Below are 20,810 nucleotides of genomic sequence, written 5' to 3' on the forward strand. Positions count from 1 at the left end.
TAAACTAGTGAACTGTTTTAAATATATTTTTGTACAATGATAGGAGAGCAGATGGCCGATGGGGCCGTAAAGTGCTGGAGTGGAGACCACGGACTAGCAAGCGCAGCGTAGGACGTCAACCAACGAGGTTGACAGACAACCTTATAAAGGTCGTCGGAAGACGCTGGATGCAGGTCGCCTCCAACAGGTATCTGTGGAGATCTAAGGGGGAGGCCTATGTTCAGCAGTGGACGTCCTATGGCTGAGATGATGATGATGATGATGATAGGAGAACAACATAGACCACTTTTATTAGTTTACGGGACTGGGACGGGATGCGGGTTAGATTACCGGCTGAAGCTAATTTTCAAAATAAAGCAAAAAATATCAAATCTCAACCGTACCCACTAACAAAAATTTTGAGAGAACCAACTTAAAAGGTAATAATTCTTAAAGTGTATGTTAATTACAATATAGAACTATAAATTAAATGCCTAGGCGATTCCCTAAAGCGATTACTTGGCAACTGTATATTGTGGAATCTATACCAATATTTATAAAAAAATTGTGCATTGCAATCTATGGATTTACTGAACCGATTATGGAAATTCTTTTACCAATATGAAGGTCATAGATAAAAAAAGTAGTTCCCTCGGGTAATCAATAAAACGGCTGAAGCTACTGAGATGTAATTTGGCACACAGCTAGGTGATACTTTGGGAACAGACATCCTAACTAATATTATAAATGCGAAAGTAACTCTGTCTGTCTGTTACGCTTTCACGTCTAAACCACTGAACTGATTTTAATAAAATTTGGTACAGAGATAGAGTTGACCTTGGGAAAGGACATAGGATAGTTTTTATCCTGGACTTTTGAAGAATTCTCTTGGAAACGCGATATAACCTAACTCTACGCAGGCGAAGCCGTGGGCTGAAGCTAGGCTATATTTTAGGCAGTTATTTCTAAACAATGCGGGTGAAGTTTTTTTTTGAAAATACAGATTCCACAAGACACAATTTCCAAATTCGCTTACATTAAATGAATGATTAACTTAGAATTAATAATAATAATTTTATACACCTATTTTACAAGTTATTATTTACGTTTTATTCTGATATAAATATTATTACATTTTTATTTATTATATTTCGTTTTTTATTATTCAACGTAATGATTAGAAGCTGCCTTATATAGTAATAATTTTTGAGACATCGCGATAAAACAATATTGAACTTTGTTCGACTGCGCGGAATTGAGTTCGTATTTTTGTTATTAAGTATCTTAATTCAGAGTAAAGTATTCTTCATAAATGTTCATATTGAAGTTTTAGATATTAATTTTCCAGCGTAATCTAAAAATTGGTAAAAATAATAATTTTGAAAACTATGAGGCGAATGTCTCAAAAAAACCTTAAAAACTAAATACATTACTTTTTTTCCAAATTATATCACAAAGAACGCAATGGAAGATACAATGTTATTTAAAGGACAATTTTTTCCCAAATTATTTATTATTTTTATTTTATTTATACAAGTTTTTTTTTTCTAATATTTTAAATTCGATAGGAAAGCACTTAATAATCACAATTGTTTGAAAGGCACTCGATCTCCTATATATTATAAATTATAGTTAGTGCAAAAAGACTGCGATAATTTTTGACGAAAATTTCAATCTCTCTGTCAAAAAATTACATCGTTGCCAAAATCTATGTAATTTCTATCAAATTCTAATCAATTCACCAGTATAATTTAACATGGCTTTAGTGGAAGATGAAAAACTGGTCTAAATTCTGTAATTCTTAAGATATTTGTCAAATACCTTATATACTTGTCAAACATTTGACACATTCATCAAATATTTGACATTTTCATCAAACATTTGAAATATTCATCAAATGTTTGAAATTATACCCAACATTTCTGCCGATTTTAAATTACTACTACTAATTGTCTTTCTTGATAAATCTAACGCTGAAATATTTTCTCAAATTGGACTAAGTAAAATCGGCAGAAATGTTGGGTATAATTTCAAACATTTGAAATATTCATCAAATGTTTGAAATTATACCCAACATTTCTGCCGATTTTACTTTAAAAAATATTATCGTATCTCGCAGCCATTTGCAAAAATTAAGTATAGTGTTATGAAACTACGATTTTAAAATTTCGACTTCGAATCAAAGTCGAATTGTGTTGTGAAGTCGCTTAAATGTAGAAAAAATATTAATAAGTATATGTTTAGGGCAACATTTAAAGGTATTAGGCAAAGTATAGTAAAAATATATTATGTAGATATCATATGTTAGTCAAAATCAGTATGTTTTAATTTATGAAAATCTATACTATTTATGTGAATAGTATTTTTTTCACATACTACAGATAAAATATGTGATCACCTGGTCAAAAAATCAAAATGGTACCTAAAAAATTATGGAACAAAAATTAACTTTCTTCTTAATATAGACGCGACAGTAATTATTATTAAAAATCATATTTACTGGACAAAGATTAATATTATAGACGCGACATTTTCCACTTAATATATTAAGTTGATAATAATAAATAGGACTGGCCTTTTATTAGTTAAAACAACTTCATTTTTAACCGTAATTTCGTATAAAGTAAACATAAAAAATGGACTAAGAGTTAAAATTTTGAAAATGACAAAGTTATGTATGGATGTTTGTTATTTTTTCACGCAAAAACTATTGAATGGAATTCGATAAAACTTAGCAGTAATATAGCTACATATCAGAATAACACATAGGCTACTTTTTATCCCGATGCACGAAGAAGTTCCCTCACAAAGCGGGCGAAACCGCTAGCGGAAACTAGCAGTATATTATTAAGAATATTTCTTAGCCCATTTTTTAAGCTTACAACATACGAAACCCATTTTGACATTACCGTCAAAACGTCAACACATTTTGACATCACTGTCAATAATGTCATCACATTTTGACATTACCGTCAAAACGTCATCTCACTTTGACATAAACGGACATGGATTAAGAAAATCTCCATAGAGGCGACATTTGAAAAAACTACAAACTTTTTAGAGAAATATATTATACCTTTTTCGTTCTTCTGAAAGTCCGGTCTATTCTAATGGGCGATGTTACTGATTGTATCATTTCGGCAATGTGTGTGTCTACTCGAGGCTTCTGCAGTCTTTTCGCGGATCGAGTGCGAAATTTCGCTGATTCCTGATTAGCTACTAAGTTCGGCGTTAACGATTTTATGCATCTGTAACAAGGGAGAATTTATTGTTAGATTTATTTATATATAGTTCGGCCATTCAGAGAATGCGTTCCTGACACGTCGCGATTGAACTGACGACGTAACTTTGCAATGGCGTTGCAGTTACGATAAAAATATTTTTGCTGGTTGTTTACCGTTTTAACAATTGAGGAGCATTAAAACAACATTATTATATCAATAATCAATGAATGTTATAATTTTGTGCCAAACTGAGTGTCAAATAACTTGGTAAACAATATTTTTCTAAATCTATACTGCGCTATTACAAGGTTATGTCAGCGGTTTATATTTTGTAGTGCTGTGCTAAAAATAACAGGCAAGTATCGTAATCTGTTCTTATACAGTTATAATATAAAATAATACGTTTTGATTTTCTTTTTAAGAATTGGAAAATAATGGACTATAAGACTTAATTATAACTTTTATGAAATATAAAAATAAAACTATGACCAAACCGCATTTTTATACTTAGATTAAAAATGGTAACCCCAAATGGCGTTATGGGCCGCCATTTTGTGACGCTAAAACAGTCGTCCGTTGTCGTTTCGTGCGCATAGACCACGTTTTTCAAGTGTTTTCGATCTGTTTTTATTTGATTACCCGGCTTTTGTTAGACCGAGATATCAGGATTGATTCTGTTATTGATAATAATATAATTATACATGTAGGCGAAGATGATGATGAAGACACCACCTCCTCAAGCAAATCGGAGTCTGATTAATATTCTGTTCGCACATTCAATTCAATGTACTTGTAACAAAGAATAAATAAAACAATTTTATTATATGAATATTACCTTTTTTTGGTTTCCACTTAAATAACTAAAATATAAAACAAATGATTCCGCCAATTTAAAACGAAAATAATCTTAAAATAATGCGGCGGTTCATTTTGAAGGAACGGTAACGAACTCAGTGTTATGTTGTGCCCATCACTAGTCGTGACTAACTGATAGGTGTCAGGAACGCATTCTCTGAACGGCCGAAGTATAATCATTCAAAATTCTAGTATTTAGATTGTTTGTATGGAAGGACAAAATCAAAATCAAATCAAAATCAAGTACTTGTTCTGGCAAAGAGTTCTTTTAGGAAGCAGTAAAAAACCGCGAGGAGCAGTTAGTATATAACAAATCCAAAGGTCTGTCTGTCTGTTACACTTTCATAGAAAAAAAATGGGTTGCTAATATTGATTGTAATGAAATTCATACGTATATGAGCGTGAAAAATGCCAATTTCATTCGATTTTTAGCTTTTTTGACAGATATTTGTATGAATTCCTACCTAGCAGCCTCCTGCAGCTTCCTAGCAAGGAGTTCGTTCTTCATCTTGGCGGCGGCCAGCTCCCTGCGTAGTTGTGTCTTGGTCTTGTTGCCGGCGGGGTGCAGTAGCGGGTGGCGGCGGAGGCGGGCCGCTGACGGACGGACGGACGGATCGGGGTCTACCATTTTCTGTGGGAAGAAATTGAAAATGTTAGAACTGACTTTAGACAGTAGTGGAAGTTCTTATCTTTTCCAAAATAATATCTTTGGTGTAATTATATTTTATGTTTAAATCCATATTTACATGTTACGTAACTCTGATGTTTTATCTTCAGAAATATTAATTTACTATATGTAAAACAACAAATATTATAAAGAGTACTTAAGTATATTTGCAAAAAAGTCTTATTTCAGAATTAAAAGGTACATTTAAAATTAAAAAACCTAGCCTATAATAGTATTATAAAGTTTTTTTTGAACGCGTTAATCTCAGGATTTATTAGTCCAATTTGAGAAAATATTTCAACATTAGATTTATCAAGTAAGACTATTAGCTACATTTTATCCCAGTACAGGTGCACGGGTGAAACCTTCGTCAACATCTAGTAAAAAAGCATAATACTCACTCGTAGCAGCTGGTTAAACTCTCTAGAGAGGTTGGGCAACTCTGGCAGCTTGCCGTCTCTGTAGTCATGCCATTGTTGCCCATTCTTAGGCAAAGCACCGCCACCGCCCGCCTCGAATAGTGTTAGACCTGCAAATAGGAAAAATATGCTTGAAAAAATATTAGACTTGAAGCTGAAGAATGTTTGTGTACTTGAACGCCCTAATCTAAGGTATAGATGTTCTTTCCCATTTATCGATGAAGGCTATAGGTATTTTAGTCAAGATAAACGTTTATGGTCTTACTACAAAAACTTAAACATGTGTCAAACACTTGTCTAAAAGAAGTGTGGCTGCGAAACGGACCTTATTTCAACGTCATAATCTGTCATTTTTTTAGACAAGTGTTAAACTGACGTTTACAAGTTTTTGTGGTAAGACGGTTATACTTTTGGTGGGAATTATCACATTTAATCATTATTTAAGCTGTAGCTTCTTTGATTGCTAACACTTCTTCCCAGTAATAATACATCGGAAGTGGTGAAAGGTGAGCGTTTTTGGGACCGTCTCATGTCATAATGACGTTCGAAAAGTGCTGGTTTTTAGGCTTTGAATAAACGATTGTCGATTTTGATATTTCATCATCATCATCTCAGCCATAGGACATCCACTGCTGAACATAGGCCTCCCCCTTAGATCTCCACAGATACCTGTTGGAGGCGACCTGCATCCAGCGTCGACGGCGACCTTTATAAGGTCGTCTGTCCACCTTGTTGGTAGACGTCCTGTGCACGCCAGTTTGAGAATTTGATATTTCATTTACTAATAATTACTTACCAAAAGCAAATATATCGGCCTTCGTGAGCTGCGTCAAGTCTTCCTGTAGAACTTCTTTGGGGAGGTAACGACAATCACCTTCTTCTACTGATGGGGATGATACGCATGTCACGTGGCCGAGGTCTCCTGAGGGTTGATTAGTGGTGGTGATAAGTGAAAATGGTGATTAAAAATAAGAGAAATACTCTATTGAGTTATCTTATAATAATAATTATTGCATTTGCATGCCAACAAGGCAGAATGTACACGGATCTTTTTACGTTATTTAACATCCTATTTTGTATGTTACCTGCATTCTAAGCAAATAAAGACTTATTCTATTCCATTCTTGTTTCGTTAACTGACTTCCCAAAAAAAGGCTCACAAGGGTATCTTTTATTTAATAAATAAACTAAACGCTTCCAAAACGATATACAAAATTATTCAAATGTTTGTGTGTAAGAGATATAGGAATAAAACGAAAGTCTATACCCCTCTATCCATTTTTATTTTCACCCATAGTTTTTGTACGCTCTATCATTTTTTTTTCTAATATAAAATATATATTTTGATCAAGTCATAATAAAAGATGAGTTATTCTTGCATTCTCTCATTTTACTGTCTCCGTTAAATATAGTTAAGGTAAAAAAATATCACATTATTTAAATCTAGTATCAAAGTAAATTACTTACCAATCTTATACTTATGATGGTACAGAACCTCTTCATCATCATAACCATCATCAGAGTCGTGCGAGGGCTGACCTTCTCCGCTGCATATGAAGATATTACCCGGTTTCACATCCATGTGGACTAATTGGAGCGAGTGGATATAACTGTGGAAGAAAATATTAAGTTACAGCAAATGTATAATAGATGGGTAAAACTTTCATTTAGCATATTGACAAGAAAAGTGGGTAAAAACCATTTTTGAAGTGTAATAAAAAAAAATACATTTAAGACAATCATCATTTGCCATCATCATTTTAGCCTTTTCCCAACTATGTTGGGGTTGGCTTCCAGTCTAAACGGATGCACCTGATAAGAATCTTTATTTTCAGAGACACGGTATTAGGTACAGGTGTTTTGGTTAAGTTACACAAAGTACATGCATATCTCACTGCTCAATCAATATGCAAATTTTTAGTAGACACTTGTGCATACTACATTACATAGCATAAATTAGGACAAATAAAAGTGATCCCGCATCAATATTACCCAGGCACCCTGATACCCCTTGATAAGACTGATTGTCAGACTTACTGGCTTCTGACCACCCGTTACGACTGCCAAGGATGTTCAAATGATTGCCAAAGATGTTCAAATGACTGCCTAAGATGTTCAAATGACTGCCAAAGATGTTCAAATGACTGCCTAAGATGTTCAAATGACTGCCAAAGACGTTCAAATGACAGCTGGCCCTACATATTGTCGTGCCTGTCTAGAAAAATCTACACAGTACTCACGCTAATCCATCAGCAATATGAGCCAGCAGTAACAGCAGCTCGGGTTCGGAGAGTGGTCCGTTCTCCATCTTCTGCTGCAGCGAGCCTCCGTCGCAGTACTCGTTCTGAATTATCATGTGATCATCTTCCGCCCATGCTGAGTAGTATCTGCGAAAGAAATATATAAATTAGTATTGTACAAAGAGAATTGGTTAGAAAATAATTTGAAATTAGAATAATTGGGTCACAGGGTCATTGGGTGACTAGGTCAAAAATAAATGATTTGCAGTCTTACTTATAAACGTGAATTAAATAATAAGTTATACTTAAGGGGTGTTTAAGAAAAAATCTTACTTATAAACGTGGCTGAACTAAATCATTTTCTTAGCAATGTCTTAAAATGAGCTGTCAAATTAAGTAGCCTCACACCCTTGTTTAACCCGCTAATTAGCACAATGGCTCGATTCTTACCAGCTGATTTTTCATTTCTGGTTTATTGACAGCTCAACTTTTTAATTTTATATTTTAAGGATGCCATTGTTGCCATTACACAACGTTTTGATGACAAATATTTTTTTAAGCTACCAACATTCCGGTAGTGTTGAGAAATTAGTATGTTTTTATGTCATTATCTGTTCATTACTTAAGACATGCTTAAGCAACGTTTATAGGTCAAAATAATTTAATCACTACTTAAGGCTTTAAGTAGTAATTAGTTAAAACAATGATTAGAAGATGATTAGTTGATTTTTATAAGTAAGGCTGTTGGTTTCAAAGCATTTTTTAATGAAGTTACTTTCATGTATTGTTTTGGTACGATAAGCTTCCGCCAGCGGGTTCTCTGGCACAGATGGAACTACATGGGAAACAGTCGAGAAGCGGGTGAAATCGCTGGCCGGGTAGTACCTATTTTATGTTATGTTATTCTAAAGTATGAGCTACATCATCATCATCAGCCTATCGCAGTCCACTGCTGGACATAGGCCTCTCCAAGTGCACGCCACTGAGATCGATTTTCGGCTTCTCGCATCCAGCTCCTGCCAGCCGTCTTGCGCAAGTCATCACTCGTCAACATCATCATCACAGTATGAGCTACATTACTGCCAAAATCGTCTGCGTCAGGATCGCTGTCACAACTCACCGATCCTCTCGAAATACATATAGAGAGCTGGAAGCAATTGCTACCTAATTGCTTCCAGCTACCATTAGTTGGTACCAATTGCCACCCTCGGGGTTTTGAAGATATTTAGCAACTAAAGGTAACAGTCATTCTGATATCAGGATGGCTGCCGGCCACTGGTCGCAGGGACCGCTTGTTCACAACACATGACTCACCTCACAACATGAGGATGTTTCCCCAGCGCCGCATGCGCGTACACCTCGGTGAGAGCAGCCCGCTCGGCGGCCGAGCCGGCCACTGGTCGCAGGGACCGCTTGTTCACAACACATGACTCACCTCACAACATGAGGATGTTTCCCCAGCGCCGCATGCGCGTACACCTCGGTGAGGGCGGCCCGCTCGGCGGCCGAGCCGGCCACTGGTCGCAGGGACCGCTTGTTCACAACACATGACTCACCTCACAACATGAGGATGTTTCCCCAGCGCCGCATGCGCGTACACCTCGGTGAGGGCGGCCCGCTCGGCGGCCGAGCCGGCCACTGGGCGCAGGGACCGCTTGAGCGCATACACGCAGCCGTCCAGCTTGTTGACGCAGCGCGTCACGCGACCGAACTCGCCGCGGCCGATGACCCCGAGTTCAATGAACTCGATGTTGTAGCGGGATATGTTTGATTCCTGTGAACAGAAATTGGTTTAATTATTGAGTAAAGTTTCCCGTGCATCGGAGAGCACGTAAATGTCGGTCCTGCGCCTGATCTCTCTCCGGTGGTGTCGGATTGTCGTCCCATCGCGCTATGAGAGTGAAGGAGGAGTGAGTGCACCTGTGTCCAAGCAAATGTGCTCAAACTATAATATGTCCTGAGCGGCTGGCTGATCTCCTTATATGGGAACAGCCGCCAGCCGCCGTGGCCGACAAACAGCCGGGATGATGTTAGAGATTGGAAGGCCTTAACTTTCAATTTATGACCCCAGGACATAGGAAGTGGTGAAGGGCGGGCGTTTTTGGCGCTGTCTTTTGCAAACTTGACCTTCAAAAAGTGCCGATTTTTGGCCTATTTTGAATAAATGACTTATAAATGTTTATCTTACCCTAAGTCGCTTGGCAGGCTGTTCGGGCGTGGCGTCGCCCCATGTCGGTGTTTTGGATAACGCTCGCTTCTTCTTATTCAGTGCTTGACCTGAGGACAAATGTTTGGGTTAATATAGATATTTTGTAAGTGGTTTTCTGCAATGTAGAGTGTGTTTGGGTTTATTTGGGAGTAGCGATGAAATATTTAGAATGATTTTAGTTGGTATTTGTAATGAATAATTTAGGAACCTATACCTATCTATACTAATATTATAAAGCTGAAGAGTTTGTTTGTTTGTTTGAACGCGCTAATCTCAGGAACTACTTGTCCGATTTGAAAATTTCTTTCAGTGTTAGATAGCCCATTTATCGAGGAAGGCTATAGGCTACTTTTTATCCCGGTACGGGAAGTAGTTCCCACGGGATGCGGGTGAAACCGCTGGCAGAAGCTAGTGTTTTATATAATTTCAAATAAATAAATTACTTTGAAATTACGACGTTATTTCAACATACTGTATACTGGATATACTATGATTCAAACTAGTTTCTGCTAAGCTGGAAACCAATTTTATTGTTTCAGTATTATTTATTTTAAATCCTTTTATTTAGAAACTGAACATAAAAATGTCACATAAATGCGATTTGTCAGATCTCTTGAGGCAAAAAAAAAACCTTTGAATAGTTGCTTTGTTCCCATAGGCGGGTGCAAGTGGTGGCTGCACCCTGAGGAGTCAGCTAAACGAACTCACCATCAGGCGTGAAGGGGTTAATATTGGCGACCTGGCGCCTGGTGACCCTGGACTCGTCCAGCTCGTCGGGGGGGAGGCTGCCGAGAGCACTGTCCTCGTCTCCTGACGGCGGGTGCAAGTGGTGGCTGGACCCTGATGGCATGCCTGTTGGGGAAGGAATAGGTCATCATCATCATCATAATGATAAAGAAAAGAAAAAAAAGACAATATGGAAGAAATGCAAAATAAAACTGTTTGTTAGATTTGGCCAGTATGTATACTGTACGTTTTCTACGTGAATAATGGCCGACTGCGAGTCGAAATTTCACACAAAAGGTACAGGAAAAACGGACAAAAACTTAAAGTTTGGTGTTTGGGAGCCCCCTAAAATTATTATTTCATACATTTTGCCAGTAGGTAGTTGTCTTTACTTAAACTTTCTAACTATCACGGTTCACGAGATACAGCCTGAGAGTCATAAGGACAGACGGACTGACGGAAGTCTTAGCAATAGGATCCCGTTTTACCCTTTGGGTAGCCACAAATGTTTTTTTTTGTCAATTCAGTTTTTTCTACAAGTTAAAAATACCTTTTTCTTCCACTTACCCGACTGCGCATTTAATTTGGGTGGAAATAGCCGTGATCGCGGCGGATGGTGTGATGGCGTCGAACACTTCTCTAGAAGGGTCTTTGGAGTGTGAGGACTGTCGAATAATCTGGAAATAATGGAGAAAATAAAACATGATTAATTGTGTAAAAAGTTAAATAACGTAAGTAGGTATTATGAGAAAAAAATCTTGGTCATTTTCTCTTTTTTTTTAGCTTATTTCCTGTTTTTATTTTTAGTTCTTTATATACGGTTTCGCGAGTTTCTTGCAAGCACCGAGGGACCTACTTCGAACACGCGGATTAAAAGCCTATATGTTATTCTAAGCTAAGATATAGCTTTTTATTTATTGACGTGACAACGTCTTATAAATCGATGGAGCCGGCTGCACGCACGAAAAAACATGACTCATGCGGCGTTACCTCGCTCTGAGGCGTTCCGTTTAAGGCTTGAAGTGCAAGCGAGAGCACGCAACGAGCAACAAAGAGGCACGATCGGCCTCCGCGTTCGGCAACGTTCGACATCTGACAATCAATTTCTTATGACGTTGTCACGTTCGACTATCGTCAGTAAACCGACTTTACAGACAACCGTTTTTTATATACTGGTACGTGCGTTTCATTCGGGTCCCCAGGGAAATACTTCTCACACCCGGATAAAAAACCTGTATGTTGTTCTAAGCTATACTACTGCCAAGTTACATCAAAATCGGTACTTTTAGCATCACGGAAGAACAAACATCCATACATACATAAAAAATATCACGATTACAATATTAGCACGAAACTACAATACTCATCATCATCAGCCTATAGCAGTCCACTGCTGGACATACGCCTCTCCAAGTGCACGCCACTGAGATCGATTTTCGGCTGCTCGCATCCAGCTCCTGCCAGCCGTCTTGCGCAAGTCATCACTCCACCGTGCCTGAGGACGTCCTACACTACGTTTGCCGAGGCCGTTCGCCTCGGCAAACCACAATACTAATACCCGTCAATTTTAAGACCCAAAAACACAGCTGTAACATACGCAAAAACTTGAAAACCAGCCGTTTCAAAATCGAATCAAACCTACACCTTTGGTACCCTGTTTCATTCTTCACTTCTCAAGACATCTCAGGTGTTCAATTTACAAAAGAAACGCAAGTGTGTGCCTATTGTTACAATTTTACCAAGGTGTGGGGTGACCCTAAGGATACCTGTAGTTATTATTACCTTAAGAATACCTGTAGGTATTATTATTGAAAGATGCAAGTTGGTCCAGGTGTTTTGGAAGCAAGTTTTCTTAGGGGTTAATATTTGACAGGTTATGTATATTTTGGGGTATGTAAATTTGGTAATATTGATTTGTAAATGTAGCCTATGTTTAGTTTTTCGTTGATACTACTGTTGAATTTCCGTATTTAGAGGTCCTTATATTATAAAATTTAATTTCGACGTTTGTTTTTTACGCTTTCGCGACTAAAGAGGGCTACATGAAGTTTGATAAACTTTGGTATAGAGACAAATAAGATATGTGTCATTCGATGTATTGAAGAACTGTAACAATTTCATCCGAAACATACTTTTTATAAGAAATTCTTTTCCGTATGTTATGGGATTGCTATTAAAACATTAAAACATCCGAATTGAGAACCTCCTCCTTATTGGGAAGTCCGACAAAAATAAGATTTTTTCAAGGTAGTTAAAAGGATAAAGAATATGCGACCAGTCACACTTCCGCGTCACACTTTTAATCCGTAACGACCAAAATCCAAAACACTACCAAAAATGACAAAGAAAGTACCAAAAAATCGTTACAAACACACTTTTTTCGCCAAAAAAAGACAAGACCAATTTTTGCCAAAAAACCAGCACATACAATTCTACCACAAACATTTAAAAATAAACTCTAAAACTATCACTCTAAGATTCACTTTCGTATAACATAAACATAGATTGAAAAGCCAAACATTATATTCGTTGCAAAATACACCTTCTGCCGTTAACTTAAAGTCCAAATTCGCTTGTAATTCCAAGAACATGTGTCGTGGGCGTATTTTTTCACATACAAGGCAGATGTCAGCTGTTCGCATCATATGTTTTCTTACATAACAGTACTATAACTGATTTTACAACGAAATTCCTTTGAGTGATTCATAATAGGTCCTGTATCTTTTGTCGAAATTTTTTTTTGTGGAAGTATATCCGTTGAGTAAGTTTCAAGGTGAATTTTGGAGAATAGATATGTACGTAAATAATGTTGTTTGTACATTTTGATTTTATCATCTGCCTAGCCTTTTCGCATCTATATTTCAAACCAGATGTAGCTGAGTATCAAGTGTTTAATATGAAGCGACTACCTATCTGACTTTACCCGTGCAACCCTTTGGTAAGACTGATTGTCAGACTACTGGCTTCCGACTGCCCGTAACGACTGCCAAAGATGTTCAAATGACAGCCAGGACCCACCAATTTATCGTACCTTCCGAAACACGGAGGAACTCGTCATGACAAGATGGTCACGCATTCACGGACCGACCACGCCAAGCGTTGCTTAACCTTGTGATAGATCCACCCGTGCGGCTGTTACTTAGTCACGAGACATAAGTTAATAGTAATTAACTTTAAAGCAACTAAGTAAGTTATTTATCAAAAGGTAAGCGTACAAGAAGTCATCATCCTCCGAGCCTTTTTCCCAACCATGTTGGGGTCGGTTTCCAGTCTAACCGGATTCAGCTGAGTACCAGAACTTTACAAGAAGCGACTGCCTATCTGACCTCCTCAACCCAGTTACCCGGGCAACCCGATACCCCTTGGTTAGACTGGCGTCAGACTTACTGGCTTCTGACTACCCGTAACGACTGCCAAGGATGTTCAATGACAGCCGGGACCTACAGTTTAACGTGCCATCCGAAACACAGTCATTGGTGTCCAAGATATACTCAGAAAGTACATACATTGGTAAGCGTACAAGAAGTACCACAATTTAAAACCAACCAACAACTTAATACGACGCAGCACGAAATTAAAAAATCCTTGACATACAACTGGCATTATAAAAAATGGCAAACACGCATAAAATTAATTATTACTAAACCCTTCCTTTGCACGTAAACTACGTCGTATTTCTTTTAAAAGTACTACCCTTTAGGCATTTCCCAACTGTAGGTTTATCCTTGAGAAAAAGTACCTACCTACCTATGTATATTGAAACGAAAATGGCCTCCAATTAAAGGAACTTATAAAGGATTTGAGACCTAATACTCTTAGCAATAAAGGTCATATTCGCATTGTCTGCGTTGTTTCGTCAACTGCGCAGAATTTTTGTTGTCTGGTTATAAATGCGATAGTAACTATCCGTCTGTAAGATTTTGACGACAAAACTTCAAAATCGATGAAAATTAGTACACAGACCGTCTTACCACAAAAACTTTTTAACGTCAGTTTAAGACTTGTCTAAAAAAATGTCAAATTATGACGTTGACATATGGTTTATTTTGGAGCCATATTTCTTTTAGACAAGTGTAAAACAGTGGTTAAAGTTTTTGTAGTAAGGCCAAGACAGTCTAGACTCTGGAGTCTAAGAAAGGACATAGGCTTTATATCCAGATTCATTGTAAACCAATAAGTCTTACCTAGGCGTATTAGGTTGCCCGGGTAACTGGGTTGAGGAGATCAGATAGGCTGTCGCTCCTTGTAAAACACTGGTACTCAGCTGCATCCAGTTAGACTGGAAGCCGACCCCAACACAATTGGGAAAAGGCTAGCGAGATGATGATTGTCTTTGCATATAAAGCTTGAGAGCGCTCAGTAATGGCCGCCGGTCAATAACAACAGCTGTTTTTGTCTAAAATGCTGAGTCACGTACGCCATAAAGATACCATCGCTTAGACACGTGGCCTATCATGGTATTGGGAAATCCCATAGCGCAAATATGATGGGATATCCCGCATGGGGTAGAAGATAAATAACTGTTCCGATACCTGAAGGAATATTGAGTGATTTCCATATTTTTTTTAGGGTATGCTGCTCAATAGGTTCGTAATATGTGTAGACTTCCCAACTATATTGGGGTCTGTTCCTAGACTAATCGGTTGAAAATGAGTACTAGTGTTTTGCATTCATTAAAGAATCATAAAATTTTGCTAAAAAGTAACGGGCCAATACAATATTTATTGGGTGCTAATTAAACAGGCTTCTTTTTAATATCATTATTCGCCCCCAAAAATGTATGCTGCCTTCTAAATTACTAAGTCAGTTCTAAATTACAATTACAATTAATGAGCCTCTAAATAATACTATCTTAGCCACTAGTTATATTGCAATAATACAGGATGGGTGGGTAAATAATGTGAAAATTTGAACTTATAACATAACTATCACGATTCATAGAAAACAGTCTAGTGTCAATTCGGTCCCGTTTTTCCCTTTTGACACGGCACCCTAAAAAAACACCGTAAACTATTATAATCATAGTCAAATCACGTCCTATAATACGTATACAAAAAAGGTTATTACTATGCATTTAATGCTGTCACGAGTGCATTGCCTACCAATGCAGAGAGACATTAAAATTGGTCACGTGTAACTGGTCACGCATTGAAAATAATAATACTATTAGGGAACAATAGATACGCTGTCATTGTTTTCATTTTGATACAGATAGAAAGTTTTTTTTTTCACCTTTACTCTGTTATTGGTGTCCAAGATATACTTAAAAAGTACATGGGTATAATATTAGAAGGCTGCGGGATTGTTCGCGCGAGTTACCGCGGCGCTGGTACATAAAGGGCTTAAGAAGGAACATGGTGGGTTTTAGTCAGTAAGAGTCTGACACTCCCTCACGCTGCACCCACAGCGGGAGGGGACATTTGATGATTTCCCATAAAAAAATGATAACTTAGGAAAGTTACATTGTTACATACTTGGGAGGCGGGTACTGGACCACCACTTCACCAAAATTTAGTTTCATAACTTTTTTGTAAAAATTTCTAAATAGTTAATGTTAGTGTAGTTAATGCCGTAGTTTATATAGTCATAAAATTACATAATTTAAAAGCACGTGGCTCGTGGTTATTTTAATAAACGGCCGGAAGAATGAGGCGCCACGGCTAGCTTATCATAAACATGTATTAACTTGAATTTCCTGGTAGTTATTTTTTTTTTAATCAAAACCCATTGTCCTGCCCGTCTTCTGCCCGCGGTTTCACCCGCATCCCATGGGATGTTCTGTACGAACCCGGGATTGAGCAAGGGCACTGAAATAATTTTTCAAATGGGACCTGAAGAGATTAGCTTGTTCAAGCAAACAACCTTATACTATAGGTATTCGATTTTTTTTTTTTTTACAAGAACAAAGATGGAAAATTTTATTGATTAATGTAATACTGTTCTTATATTTTGCAAACGAGATGAGTTGAAAGCTCGACCACCTGTAGCTATCAACTACAACTTTGTGGCTGGTACCCTGACATGTCCGCAGTGTGCGCGGACTTTCACGCACAAAATTGGATACTCCAGCCACATGAGAGCACACGCACGCCATTAGGGTCGAAGTGGTCGCCGTTGCCGAAATCGGCGTGGAAGATTATTATCTTATATTTTGACGCTATTTGTCTTTAATAAATTGAATGCCAGTTAGTTCTGTTAGAAATTTTCTTGATTTTTCCAGTAACATAATCTGGATCCATTAAATTACTAAATGAAAGAAATTATTTTTAGTGGAATAACAATAAAAATATGTAATCCTTTCACCAAAAAAACATTTAAATCCCTTATTAATATTAACAATATTTCACCACAAATGACACAAGGTTTTTTGCTCTACAACGCAGGCAAAATAACAGTATTTGTGCTAAAACCGGTCAGACAAGTTCGGAATGAGGTCATCTATGTATAGAGAAGGGTGACATAGACTAACATGTTTCTACATGTCCAATTTAAGATTTGGAAGAACTTTCTAAGAATATTTATGGTGCGATTTCAGTTTGAATAAAAAAAAAAGAATTTTAATGGTAGTATGCCATTTGAGTATAAAAAAAGTTAACTTAATCCTGCAGAATATTTTTGCAAATGCAAAAATTCTTTTGATACTATTTATTAAAGCTCCCAATTCTTGGTGTATGTAAATTAGTTACTAGGATTTTAAGACTGGTTTTTATTTTGTTCACTCTCCATGACATTTAATTTAAAAAATCCATACTGTATTAGTAAAAAATCTTGATAGGACTTTAACTAAACAAATAAACTACCGTACTGCTTAAAATAATGGTTCAATCGATGAAGAAATTGTTAAAATTTTATTTGTACATGGATTTTTAGTCACATTTTCTCCGAAAACTAAGTTTTTAAATAAAAACTAATACAAAGATTGTTTATCTTCAGTTATTTGCCTACCCAAACTGCATCGTAGGTACCTATTACGTAGAAATTACTAGAAAAATCTTCAGTGGGCCAAATATTTTCTGTCCTACTCTAATACATAGAATTTTATAGAAACAGGAAGTACTTCCTGGTATTAATAATAGCCATTGTCCAATTCTCGAAGGGGACACAAATAGGGACTTGTTCAAACCTGTACCTTTTTTAAAACTTGCTTGAATTCAGGTAAAAACCTGTAAATGATGAAATTTTGAGGGTTTTCAGACCTGTTGGTACATGTCCATGTTAGGAATTGGATATTGTTAACCAACATCCCAAAAAGGAGATGGTTCTTGATATGTCAGATTCTGTAATTTTTTAATGATTCAGATTTTTTTTGCTGTATGGTACTCAGCTGCATACAGTTAGACTGGAAGTCAACCCCAACATAGTTGGGAAAAGGCTAGGCAGATAATGATTTACAATTTAGATATTAATCAAGATGGTCAAGATTTATAATTTTGATATATGTTTTTGCTATAGGTACTTTGAAAGTTTAAAATAAAGCGAAAGTTTAATGGAAAGCAGTATTTTTATAAGCAAAACTATTATCAAGAATTTTATTTAAAAAATAATTGGCTTTCTGATAAAGCAAACAAGTTTACTTTATACTTATTTAAATTACATCATTTACATAATATTTACATTTCCTTGAAATAGTGACCAATAGACAAAAACTAATAAAAACATGATCCTACTGAATGCATGTATGTTTGTTACACTTTCACACAAAAACTACTTGGTGGAGTTTGATAAAACTTGGCAGTAACATAGCTTATACATCAGTATCAAACTCAAAAATTAAGATTAGGTTGAAAAAGCACTTTCAAACATCAAAAACAAAAGACAGCCCCCAAAACGCCCGCCCTCCACCACTTCCTGTGTGTTTTTACTGGGAATAAACTGTGAATAACATATAGGCTACTTCTTATATACAGGTATAGGTCATAGTTCTTTTGGGAAACGGGTGAAACCGCTGGCAGAAGCTAGTAAAGATCAAATAGATGTTTTTTTTGCATATCTACCCTACACCAGGCTTAGATTATTGAAGAAAGTTATTGAAGTTATATGAAATTGGTTAATTGAATATCTTTTTAAACAGTTATAGTAGTAAGATTTACTATTTTGTACCGTAAACAAAGACGTTTTTATGTCTATACTTGGTTTTATAAATGGACATAGTTATCCAGAAACGTTCCAACCCACTGTATGCGTAAATGCTTATATCTCAAATTAAACTTGAATTTGAGATATAAGCATTTACGCGTTTCAGTTGTATTCTTTTTTATTCTAACTAGTAAAGGTACTAGAGGTTTTATTGTTGAATTATATTGAGTTTAGATAACCATATGCTAAATTTTTGGCTGTTCAATCACAATAACTCGATTTCGGGTGACTTGTGGGTTGGAACGTTTCTGCATAACTACGTCCAAATATGATTCTCAGAGTAGTTGATTAAATGTAACATAAGTTATGAGTATTAATAATAATTACAGTGAAAGCTTGATATATTAAGTTTTATTGAATTAGAAATGCTAAAACATGTATTTTTCTATGTTTACAATAACAAAAAGTAACTAATATCTATTTTGAAACAGTTAAAACTGTGAGTAGAACATTCGATTCGAGATAAAATCCTAATTACCATACAAAATGCATAATTAATATGACATTTACTCTCAATGTTAAACGAAAAAGTGAAAGTTTAGTTATTTTCGACATAAATATGTGCTCAAAGCCGTTATGGGGCCTCGAAGCGCCTCAAAAACTACATAGCGTGGTAGAGATGGGTAACTCAGGAGTGATAGATAAAAAAGATATGTATCTTTCCGTTCTTATCACTCACTCTTTGTATCAGTTCAAATCCGAATGTATCAGTATATCTTTAACAACTCATTCAATCCGTCGTCCGTTTGTATCTGTGTTTCACTCGCACACACAGCGTTGAGCGGCTGGCGTCACGGTTTCTCATCGGAAAGTCCAGACATCTCTTTCGCACTTCCCTACTTAGAATATTCTGTCTCACTTTCTCGATACCGAGAATAAGTGTTTGACCATTATTTTTATTTATTTATTCGATTTACACGGCGTTTACAGCCAATTACATAAATCGTAAACTTAAATTCAAAATGAAAAATAGAAACTTAAAAATAAAAAAAAAATAAACTTAAAAATATTATAAACTGATATACGAATCTATCTATCCTAAACGAATCTATCACTCTTAGTTCGTACTGATTTAGTGATACATTGGATTGAATTGAACGAAGCGACTCACTCTGAGCAACAGTACAATGTCACTCGCGGATTCGAAAGGATATAGAGATACAAAAGAGTGATACATATCCCAGTGATCAAAAGATACATATCAATCTTTTCTTTTCAATGATACGTTTTTCCCATGTCTATAGCGTGGTGATTTTCTATAGAAATTAGATGCTAAGAACTAGTTACATACCTGAGAGCCCTAACTCTTTTATACGGAGGGCTGTGTGAAACTGGAGCCGGCAATGCATCCCTCATGCCGTCGTCGTCATCCAAGCTACTAAAATCCAATTTCCTCGGTACTATTGACGATGGAATCGGACTCAAATTGTCCGAAAATATATTGAAAGAGTCTGACATTTCACACGAAGTTTCAGCAGACAATTCCGATGAATCGTGCTTGTTAATGAAGCCTGTCTTCATTCTGTACCACTCGGTCATCTTCGTTAACACATTAAACACTTTTACAACAAAAATATCACAATATAATCACTATTTTCTTTAACAATTCACAAAACGATCTCACTTTCACGCACTAACAACGTTATGGCGGATGACGCATAGCACCTGTTCAATTGCTCAGCCAATCACAGCGATTCATTTGACCGGTGAGTTGAATACTCAAATTCTATTGGCTGGAGTTATTTTTTTTAAATAACGAAGTAGCTTCGTCGCGCATGATTGGAGGAGTTATGGAAGCGTTCATTTTTTATTAAATAAAATATGAGTTCAAATTAAATAATGTGGTATAATCCTACTTATTTTATAAATGTGAAAGTTTGTGAGAATGTATGGATGTATGTTTGTTATTCAATCACGCAAACACGGCTGGACCGATTTGATTGAAATTTGGTATGTAGATAGGTGATACCCTGGATTAACACATAGGCGACTTTTTATCAACACACCACGCGGGCGAAGCCGCTGGCGGAAGCTAGTGTGGTATAATATTGTGCCCGCTCAAAAGCCATTCTTTTCAGATTTTGGGTTTATTTTACGGCAGCAATGTTTTAAAACCAAAAAACTTTAATCCCTTAAAAAAGCTAGATGAATATAAGTGTTCTGGCGATCTGGCATACGTAGTTATTTCAACGCGCTTAACTTTTTAGTTTTTTGCAGAATACTACATATTTAGCTTGATCAGGATTTTTATATAACTGTATTCGTACGTAGTCTTTCGGCTGAAACAACGAAACGCTGTTTTGTAGCTGAATATAACAAACGGATTCACCGCTAACCAATCATCACACAATTACG

At 36.5% G+C, this 20,810-nt stretch overlaps 1 protein-coding gene across 1 annotated transcript; it reads right to left on the reverse strand.

Annotated features, from left to right (window-relative positions):
• Window positions 1-2,006: 2,006 nt before the first annotated feature.
• Window positions 2,007-20,112, reverse strand: LOC124643748 (wee1-like protein kinase). The gene is made up of 11 exons (XM_047182810.1): window positions 19,747-20,112; window positions 10,887-10,996; window positions 10,302-10,445; window positions 9,573-9,661; window positions 8,941-9,158; window positions 7,385-7,531; window positions 6,612-6,754; window positions 5,941-6,066; window positions 5,127-5,254; window positions 4,523-4,689; window positions 2,007-3,227 (listed from the first exon to the last, which is right to left on the reverse strand). The coding sequence occupies exons 1-11, from the start codon at window positions 19,992-19,994 to the stop codon at window positions 3,050-3,052; spliced, it is 1,698 nt and encodes a 565-aa protein (XP_047038766.1). The 5' UTR covers window positions 19,995-20,112; the 3' UTR covers window positions 2,007-3,049.
• Between the last annotated feature and the right edge of the window lie 698 nt (window positions 20,113-20,810).

The sequence above is a fragment of the Helicoverpa zea genome, chromosome 28 (assembly GCF_022581195.2).
Source record: "Helicoverpa zea isolate HzStark_Cry1AcR chromosome 28, ilHelZeax1.1, whole genome shotgun sequence".
Taxonomy (NCBI): domain Eukaryota; kingdom Metazoa; phylum Arthropoda; class Insecta; order Lepidoptera; family Noctuidae; genus Helicoverpa; species Helicoverpa zea.